Here is a 9,823-nt window from a genome sequence, read left to right on the forward strand (position 1 = left end):
AACTTCTAACATACGTTAATAATCTCTGTGTCATGTGAAATTTATTTTAATGCTTGTTCAAATGAGAGTTTATAGAGACATATATCTCTACCAAATTCGATGCCATGGAACAAATGCTTTTCACGTATAATGCTTGTGTCGTTTTTACGTCTTTTTATTGTTAATAATAGGCCTGTGTTCGTGTAAAGGTGTGCTGTTTACAAGATTCTCAGATTATCCCACATAGATCTTTAGCTGTTATTTACCAAACGAACACTGGAGGGCACCAGCACATTATTCGTGAATACGTCATTACGGGAGAAGAAGAAGAAGAAGAAGAACAAAGTGACGCACTTCCTCTTGCCAAGCCGCGGTTGGGTTGTGAAGCTGTTCGCTGAGAATAAACGGCTCGAACTTTAACTTAACAGCCCGACCAGCAGCTTTAGAGCAGCGATAGACCAGTGCTCAGTAATAGTTTAGGTTTATTTACAGCCAAATCAGTCTCCGAGGTTGAAGTGCGTCTTAGTTTTTTGTCATGGCAAAGGTCCAAGTGTTAAATGTTGCTGTTCTGGACAACCCGAGCCCATTTGGAAATCCGTTTCAGTTTGAAATAACGTTTGAATGCATGGAAGACTTATCTGAAGGTGGGTGTTTTTTTTTTTGTTAGTCAGTTAGATGACATTGTCTCTGTTAGCTGTAGCGTTTGGGCGCTTTTAGTGTTTGGTGTGTTAGCTTGACTGTGAGAAAGTGTGGCGACTCACTGTTTTGCGTTTAAGATTTTCTCTTTACTTATAAATAACTGTTAGCCGATGTTTTATACGGGTTCATGAATTTCTTTATGTGAGCTATTGAAAATTGGCGCTGGCGCGTTTGTGTTGTCAAGCCCGCCTTCTCTGCTCGCTGATTGGCTCATGTACCAGTGGGTCATTGTTTCCCGACAACGTGATTGGCTGGATGCATTGAACTAGTATGCTCAACGAGTTGCCGCGAAACATAAATACTTGATGTAAAATGATATGGATTAATATCTCCAGAACTAAGTTTTACCTTCTTTTCGATCAAAGCAACGTAATATATCCATTATTGTTTAAATTATGTGTTTTATTTTATGTTCCTTTAAAGCTCCTTTTCTGTTCTGTCTGCTGCTCCTTTCCACAGCAGGCATTGATCAAATGGAGGAAATGTAGCCGCGAAAACCAAATTGAAATGTTTGTTTTTAATAAGGAAGGTTATCAGCAAAGTGTTTGTAATAAAATGTTCCTGTTTTGGGATCATGTATTACAAGTAAAGGCGTTATTTTACTGTTACTATAATCGTTTAACTTTATGTTTTTCTTTCAGAGGAGTAAAAGAAGGCTATTACATTTTCTTTAAAGAAAGAGCTGTTACTCTAAAGCTAATACTAAATTCAGTGGATATTTCGTAAATGAAGATTTTGTCTATGTAACAAAAAAGAAACAAATAAATGGTGTATATAAACCATAATAAAACAACATTTAATGTTATTTTTGCAGCACAAAATACTATTATATTCTATAAGAAATCCATTGTGGTTCATGCTTAGTGGGTAAATAATAACTATGAAAGTCCACTATTTCTGCTTTAGGAAAATTATCCATTTGTATTAATGCATGTTTAGCCAACTTCAGTGCTTATTTTATCAGATTGCATATCCGAGTACAGTGCTGAAATCTGAGATATTGGATTTTAAAGTTTTAACTTTGCGTGCATGTCCTACCACAACCATCGACCTTTCTTCTTCTGTTAGATCTGGAGTGGAAGATCATCTATGTGGGTTCTGCTGAGAGTGAAGAATACGACCAAGTTCTGGATTCCGTTTTAGTTGGTCCAGTACCAGCTGGAAGACACATGTTTGTGTTTCAGGTGAGTTCTCAATAGAAGATGTTACTTTTCTAACTTTATGCTACAGGTGGCCTACAAACCATTGAAATCCCAAAATGATACAACCAGAGATACAGTACAACAGGATATCATCTGGCTACCAGAACTGGCTGATATTCAGCTTGATCGTCCCTGAAATTTACCCGCTTGTTGGAAAACTGAAAAATCATTTATTTTTCCAAACAGTGAACACAACACAGTCAGTGCCGGCAACACCACTCTTCAGTTATATTCAGTGTCAGCAATATGTTTAAAGTCCAAAGAAGTACAAACATAAGACGCTATTTAAAAAGAAGCTATTGTCTAGAGGTGTCATGCCTGCTTTTCGTTCAAGCTGCAAGAAAATGAGAGAAAGCAAGACTTTTCAGTTGATATCAGGTGAATATAGTGCAGAAAGGTTGCTCTGTTTTATCCTTCTTGAAAATGTATACACAGATGTTACTGTATTGCCAGCCCTGCTAACAGGGCCGATTGGTGTCTAAATTGTGAACAGTTATCGTTTTGTGTTTGTTTTAAAATAGTTAAACCCTTTTCTAAACCTGCTCTTCCCTCTTACGTTGGTGCCAGCCCTGCTTCTGATATAAGCAATTGATGAGTGCTTTCAGTAAGGAAGAGTAGAAATAAATATGGTAAAATCTGTACAATCTATACATGTTCGTCTTATAGTTCCTAAGAGAAAATAAAATTGCTTATCAGCAGATGGGAGCTGATAAGCAATTCCAATTGCAAAACCCAGAGATCAGAAATTGTCTACAAAACTCTCATCGTGGCATCTCTAGATACAACATATGCTTAATTTGTCCTTGTTGTTATACCAGAGTACTTTATGCTATATTATGGGACAATAAAGTTTAAGTTAATACTTTGGTCTGTTCTGTTTCAACCCAATAGGCTGATGCTCCCAATACAGGTCTGATTCCAGAGACCGATGCGGTGGGAGTGACTGTAGTCCTTATAACCTGCACCTACCGTGGACAGGAGTTCATTCGCATCGGTTATTACGTCAACAATGAATACACAGATCCAGAGCTACGGGAAAACCCACCTCTAAAGCCAGACTACTCTCAGGTAATAAGAACAGGGATGGCATTGTGTGTTAGGCGGCACATAAAGTGCATTAAATAGGCCATTGCTCTAGAAAAAGACCTAGTAAAGAGTAGTTTTCTGCTGGTCCTCTAGTGTTTCCAAAAGTGAAATGTTGTATGAAACAGTTCATATCTCGCTTAATGTGATATTTCCATGTTCAGTGTTATCATGCCCTTACTCTGAAGAGGTGTCTGTTTTAATGCAGCTATTAGCAAGGTTAGATTTTTGGAAGTTGTGATTTTGGCTGATCTTAACTGGAACTGGTTGGAACATGTATCTAAAAAAATATCAAATCTCACTGTAACTCCAAATTGACAATCCCACAAAACTAAATATCAAATGCTTGACTGTTTTAATGGACATTTTATAGCTTCTGGTTCCCTGTTTGTGTCAATCAGTGCCTCTAATGCGAACTCCTCAGCAGCTTCTCCTTTTGCATTAAATCGGTCTTTTAATTTTATTTCTTTAACAAACTGTGAGGTACATAAAGCCCTTAGATTCTGGGATGTTAAAAAATCTGCTGGTCCTGATAAATTGGAGCTTTTTCTATGTTTAGCAGTAGATTTTTTTTTGCCCCTCGCCTTGCATGTCTTTCAATCTGTCCCTGACCACTAATGAAATGGCTCATTGATGGAAGTCAGCCTCCTTTACCTGTTTAAGGGGGAGGCCTCACTGCTCTAAATAACTACAAACTTATTTTCACACTCTCTGTCTGAACTTGACGTTTTAGAAACTCAATAGTTAACAAAAAAACAGTAACAACATCTGATTTGCAGACAATTTAAAGAAGTACGTTGCCTATTAACTGCAATGTTCTGAAGTAAATACACGTTTATTATGTTTTAATAGTTAATCAGATGTTTTAATGAACAACTGAATGAGGAACGACAGCAAATTAATAAAGTCTGAACATTGAGCGAACACTGGGAGCTGGATTTTATTTTGAAATCCTGTCTACATTCCAGTCTGGAAAGACTTGCTTTATTTGAGTGTGCAGGGCATAATCAACCACGGCTGATTTCTCTATTCCTTTCTGCTCCACCTTCTTCAGCAATATTCATAAAATAAATTTTAGAAATGAACTTGACGGTTGGAGGAAATGGGCTCCACGCCGCCACTCCATTAAAACTACCAGTGGGAACAATGAAGTGTCTTCATGTTCTCCCCTCCATGCGCCTCGTGCGTGTCTGCATATCGCAGCTTTACAGGAGTGTTTCCTCTGCCTAAATTGGTACGGTGTGAACACGTACAGACATTTAATAATTTACTACATGTCGTGATTTTCTTGAGGCGGTGGCCGGTCCTGTTGGTGGGGAAACACCCTCCTTGCATAATAGTAGGGGAACACTGTGGTAATAATGAACATTGTTCAGCAATTTTCATGAGCTTTCTGGAGGACTTGATACTTAAAATCAGTGGTTCCCGGCCTTTTTTGACTTGTGTACCCCCTGAGCCATTTTGCTTTTCCATGGGTACCCCCTCCAGTATGTCCCCTAGGATTTTGGTGCTGGGCTGCGGGTTTTAACAGAAGGCAAAAAAAATTAAGATAATTATTAAATCAGCCAGAAAATCCAGTGCTGCTGAGTATATGTTTTAACATTGACGATTTACATCAGTGATTCTAGTGGTATGTAAACACATTGCAGGGGGGTACGTGGAAACGTATCTTTTAACAACCAAAACGTCGCGAGCGATTTCTGTCCCTGCATCGTCGATGTCCAAACTTGACAAAAGCCGGACGAAAACACACTCCTAATTAATATCTTTCTTACATAACATAGTGTGACACTGGCAGATGGTGTCACTTGTCGGCCCCTCACTGTAGCAAACGGTGTCCCCCAGAGATCATTGTTAGGACCACTTCTTTTCATTCTCTACATTAAATAGTGACAGTGTATACTTTGCAATTTTTCGTTTTTTACATTGATGACACAGTAATATTTAAGCATTCACACCCAGCATAGCTCTTTGAAGAAAGTGTAATTTATTTACTCGCTGCTTTTTAATCCATAGTGTCCCATTATTCTTAAGGATTTGTGTGTATAGTTTGAAAATTTTTTGAAAATCAAAAGGGCTTAGTTGAAATGAATATTTATTTATTTTCTTTCAGTTTGTATTGAAACAAATGCTATAATAGAAACTGGACGTAATTTGAAACCATGTCGTGATAATTGTTAAATCTGTTTAACTCAGATTGTTTTGTGATCAGTTATTGGCCGTATTGCCCTGCTCTGCCAGTTACCTGAAATTACATACCTTTCTTTTTATTTAATAAAGTCCACAAGAATAACAAGTCCCTGCTCTTTCTTTCCTTCTAGCTTCAGAGGAACATTTTGGCTTCCAACCCCCGCGTCACCCGCTTCCACATCAATTGGGAGGGCTTGGCCGACAAGATGGAAGACGGCGAAAACGTGGACCCGTCCCCGAACATCAGTGGCATGTTCGCCCCGTCCTGCATACCAGGAAAGATGCCAGCTCTCGGACAGATGCCGGACAACTCCATGGACTGCTTGTAGGAGACATAAGATTCATGATGAAGGACAAGGAGCTTTTCTTACCTTTACATTCATACACATCACAAAATGTTATAATAAGACCAGGGATGTCCCCTATGTGGACATTTGAAGGACATGATGACATGGGATGTTTTTTCTCTTCTGTATGGCCGAATTTACGGGGTGGGTGTTGCCAGCTTAGGTTCCTCTCTTGTACAGCCAGAAATGCTTTAATTTATTATTTCCTTCTCATACTTTAATTTTTTCCCTGAGAAACTCTGATTCCTCTTTAACCCCAACTGCATGTTTTATTTTGTCCTTGTCAGCACATTTTAAAGCCTTGGACACCGATATCTGCCACGGCATGTGTGTATCATAAGCTTCACATAGTTCAAGCATTTCATTATTCAGATACGTGGTTTCAACTGGTGCTTCTCTGTGGATTCAAGGAACCCACCATGCAGAGCACAACTATGTCACAAGTTTTAGCTCACTATAGTAAACCCACATCTTTGAGGGGGCCCCAGGTAATTTACCGTTTGTTGATATGCTGAACAAAAATTCTCAGAACATGAGGTTTAAATGAGAAATTGGTCCCATGTTGCTGTCAAGTTCAAATAGCTCTTTGTAAATAATGTGTTCCTAGCACTTGTTTTGCCTTCTAAATGAAAGGGTGTTATTTTTTGTACTCCATATATATATTCTATACCTCCATGTTTTTTTTTACCATTGGTGAGGTCAAATAAAGTTTCTTTTTCTGATTATCACGGTGCCTTGCTCTTCTTTTCTGCTTTGAGTCATGGGGAATAGAAAGCACAGCCATGAGGAGGGGGGGGGGACAAAACTCATCCCACTCTTCTCCCCCTCCCTCTTCTGAGTGTTTCCATTTTTCCAGTTTCATTCATAAAATGCAGCAGCATCACTTCACCATTTCCACTCCAGCCTCATGTTGCTAGGAAACTGCAGCACAAAGCGGGAGGAGGGGGTGTCTCCTCTGCTTGTTTTATCTTCGTTGCATCGAGTGACTCCCCCATCCATCCATCTGTTCCTTCCACTTGATGTTTGCAATGTTTAAGATGATGAAAAGCAAGTTAGATACACAAACATACAGGATGCTATAAGAAGAGATGACTATAAAAACCATTTATCTGATCAAATCTAGACTAACTGCTTATTGCAGCTTGCATGTTGCTGCATTTCTGTTCAGCTGCTATTTATGTTATGATTTTATTTACCAATAAACCTACAGAGCATTAAACTGAAGTAGTAGGTATTTATAGATTTACTGTTTGTTCATGAACAATGCACTTACAATGTGAAATAGTTCAAAAGGATATTCAAATGCAAATCTGTGTAAAATTAGCCTTTTGATGATGCTGGATATAAAGAGCTCTTGGTCGTCTGCTCCACTCTCCCAGTGGGTAATCCAGGTGCTGGGTTGAGGGATGCAGATGGAGGGGTGTTTGACTGACGACCTGGCTGTAGAAGCACCTGGCGTAATAATAATAAAACTAAAAGGGAAAAAAATCCTGTTTATTCAGACTGAGGTTTTTTTTTTCTTACTAAAAATCAATCCAAAATGTGCAGATGTCCTTGCTTTCACAGTGCTGTGTGAGTATGGCAAACCAGGATATCATATAATGTCAATTCTTAAAAGCAAACATAATTCGTTTTTTTTCTAGTAATGGTGAATAATCAGATATTGAGAAGGGCTCTTTGCTCTCCAGAATGAACATTTGAAATATGTGTGATTTATTACATTTTTTTTCCTGTGACAAATAACATGTTTTTGTTTGTTTTTCCACTTGGGGTGGATAAATCTCAGATATATATTCAAATATATTCCTCCTGACTCAAAGGAATATTGCTAACATCTGGAGAAAGAGTTTGTTTGTGGACAAAGTTGATATTTAGAATCCAGACATTTCTGATACAGTTTTGAATATAAAAAAACTGAACAAGTGAAAATGTAGTTAAGGATGCAAGCCTTCGTAATTTTGATCCACCATTTACTGCAGAAATTACTTGAACAATGTAATTCTAAACACACCCTTCTTAGGAACTTGATAAAATGCTGGTTTACATAGCTGAAATAAAAAAAATAGATTTTACAAAATCTGCAAAATGTGAGTTCCTCCTAGAAGAATGTGTTTCAGCCAAATTAACATTCCTAAATTGTTGAAAAGCACAGTAAGTGTATGTAAACTTAGTTAGAAATTAAGTTGCTGGTGTAGCAGAGTAATAATAGAAAAGCAATAGACTCGACAGTTATGACATGCGTCCTGCCGATTCTGTGTAATTGAATCCATAATTGAAAGGGGAGGCATGTTGAAAATAATGGCAGTTTACCATTCAGTCATTCTGTCAAGAAGCAAAAGGGCCCTTATTTAAGGAAGAATAATGTTGTACATGATGGTTATATTGTGCATTCTTCTTATAAGGAATGTCTGACATATTTTATGTCAGACATTGTAATATTTTCAGACTTTATACAGAGGAATAGCATATTTGATTCTTGAGGGGGAAACATTTAAAGATGTGCAGAGGTCAGTAAGCTGCTCAGGTAAAATGAGAACCTAAACCAGAAAGATATGGAACAAAAACAGAAAATTACCATTTTTATAGATCAAAAAATAGCCAAAATAGCAAATACTCAGCCAGTAAGCAGCATTAGGATAAAAAAAAAACAATTAGAAAATGTTTATATGAAGCCAAACTATCTGCAAAGTCCCAGTTTTGAAAAAACAACATAGCCCGAAGAGGTTATAATTTAACAAAGAACACAGAGACTGTCCTTAAAACATATTACACATTTTGTACACTACTGGAAACAAGATTGTTCTTTTTAGGTCTAGGGGTTGCAGACAGTTTACCATATAACCCCCCACACACTGATTTTAAGCCACAATACACTGTGAAGCAAGGTGGCTCATTCATCATGGTATGGAAATGTTTCTCACAAAATGGTTTTGGGCTTATTTTTTTCATACCAAGGATCTTGTATCAGTTTAAATTCATAAATAAAACTCGCAGAGCTATTGCGGTCTTATGTCAAAGAAAAAACGCCTTTGAGATACGTGTTTCAACAAAACAGCAACCCATCCATCCATTTTCTATACCTGCTTCTTCTGCACAGGGTCACAAAGGAGCTGGTGCCCATCTCCAGCGGTCTAGAGGCGAGAGGCGGGGTACACCATGGATGGACAGGTCGCAAATCCATTGCAGGGCAAAACAGCAACCCCTAACACACAAATAAGCAAGCGGCATCTTGGTTCCACACCAACAAGACTAACTTTATGAAGAGGCCAGCCCAATCTAAAGACCGTCATTTAATATATAACCTGTGTGGAGACATCAAACATGCAGTTTCTAAGGCAAATCCAGGGAACACAGAGGAATCATGGGCACGAATACCTGGTCATAGGTACCAGAGGTTGGCTAATTCCATGTAATACAATGTGACCTGCATGTAGTTCTCAGAAACAGTGGTTAAATTGCTAAATATTAGTTCAGTGATCTATTACAAAACTTTTGTTTTAAGCATTTTTTAATTTATACAGTAAATTGTTGAGCTTGTAAAGAAGGAAGTCTAGACACTGCTGTTCTTTGATTAGATTGATATTTCTTTTCGTCACTCTCTGTAGAGTGACAAATTTAACTAGTTTGTTTTTCATGTTTCACATTTAGAATATAATCTGCAGTGTTCCCAGTAGTTTTGCATGTAGGAAATTAAAAGGTATTATGATCATTTTTACCTTTAGCCACTTTTCTAAACACACTGCTGTTATTTTGAATACAGCTCTATGTGTTTCTAATTATAGTTCTTACTAGTTCGAATGACAAAGTGAGTACGCCTAAATTAATACAAACAAGAGTGAAATGTTGTTTGATTATGTATTAAACGTCCTGCCATACCAGCGTGCGTTAAATTCTGACCAACATATTTAAAAATAGCTCGCGGTTGACGTCACTCAGCCAAACATGTATCAGTCGCTGGATGCTGGAGGGGACGGGGGTGGGTTTTTTTTTTTTTTTCTTTAAATGGGGGAGAAGGTGGGCGGGTCTTCTTGTCAATCACTGCTCACAGCCAATCGACACCTCGCCCTCACTAAGATTCCCACGGTCCCTCCGCATCAAGCCAATGGAGGACAGAGACCAGAGACAGTGGTTCGCGTACGTGGTTGAGAAGAAAATAATCTGTGACGCTCCTTTCACTCGCTTTTCTGTTAGGGCTGTCAGACTGTTTGATGGATAGCATAAGATAACCAATCAGAACACTCCTGAGCTTACCGCTGTGACGGCTTAGCCAATCCTCAACCTGATTTCAGCTGTCAATCAACTATGATTCGGTGAGTAGGCGGG

The 9,823-nt window shown here is 38.3% G+C and overlaps 1 protein-coding gene across 1 annotated transcript; it reads left to right on the forward strand.

The window, feature by feature from the left end:
* Nucleotides 1-312: 312 nt before the first annotated feature.
* asf1bb (anti-silencing function 1Bb histone chaperone) lies at nucleotides 313-6,225 on the forward strand. The gene is made up of 4 exons (XM_047364639.1): nucleotides 313-623; nucleotides 1,747-1,862; nucleotides 2,772-2,948; nucleotides 5,285-6,225. Exons 1-4 carry the CDS (start codon nucleotides 515-517, stop codon nucleotides 5,480-5,482), a joined length of 600 nt encoding a protein of 199 aa, XP_047220595.1. The 5' UTR covers nucleotides 313-514; the 3' UTR covers nucleotides 5,483-6,225.
* Nucleotides 6,226-9,823: the final 3,598 nt, after the last annotated feature.

The sequence above is a fragment of the Girardinichthys multiradiatus genome, chromosome 5 (genome assembly GCF_021462225.1).
Source record: "Girardinichthys multiradiatus isolate DD_20200921_A chromosome 5, DD_fGirMul_XY1, whole genome shotgun sequence".
In the NCBI taxonomy this organism is placed as follows: Eukaryota; Metazoa; Chordata; class Actinopteri; order Cyprinodontiformes; family Goodeidae; genus Girardinichthys; species Girardinichthys multiradiatus.

Bases quoted from the DNA above. Each gene is read 5' to 3' on its own strand.
- asf1bb (XM_047364639.1), top strand. From the start codon at position 515: ATGGCAAAGGTCCAAGTGTTAAATGTTGCTGTTCTGGACAACCCGAGC. The intron at 624-1,746 runs GTGGGTGTTTTT...TTCTTCTGTTAG, and splicing joins CATGGAAGACTTATCTGAAG to ATCTGGAGTGGAAGATCATC. The intron at 2,949-5,284 runs GTAATAAGAACA...CTTTCCTTCTAG, and splicing joins TAAAGCCAGACTACTCTCAG to CTTCAGAGGAACATTTTGGC.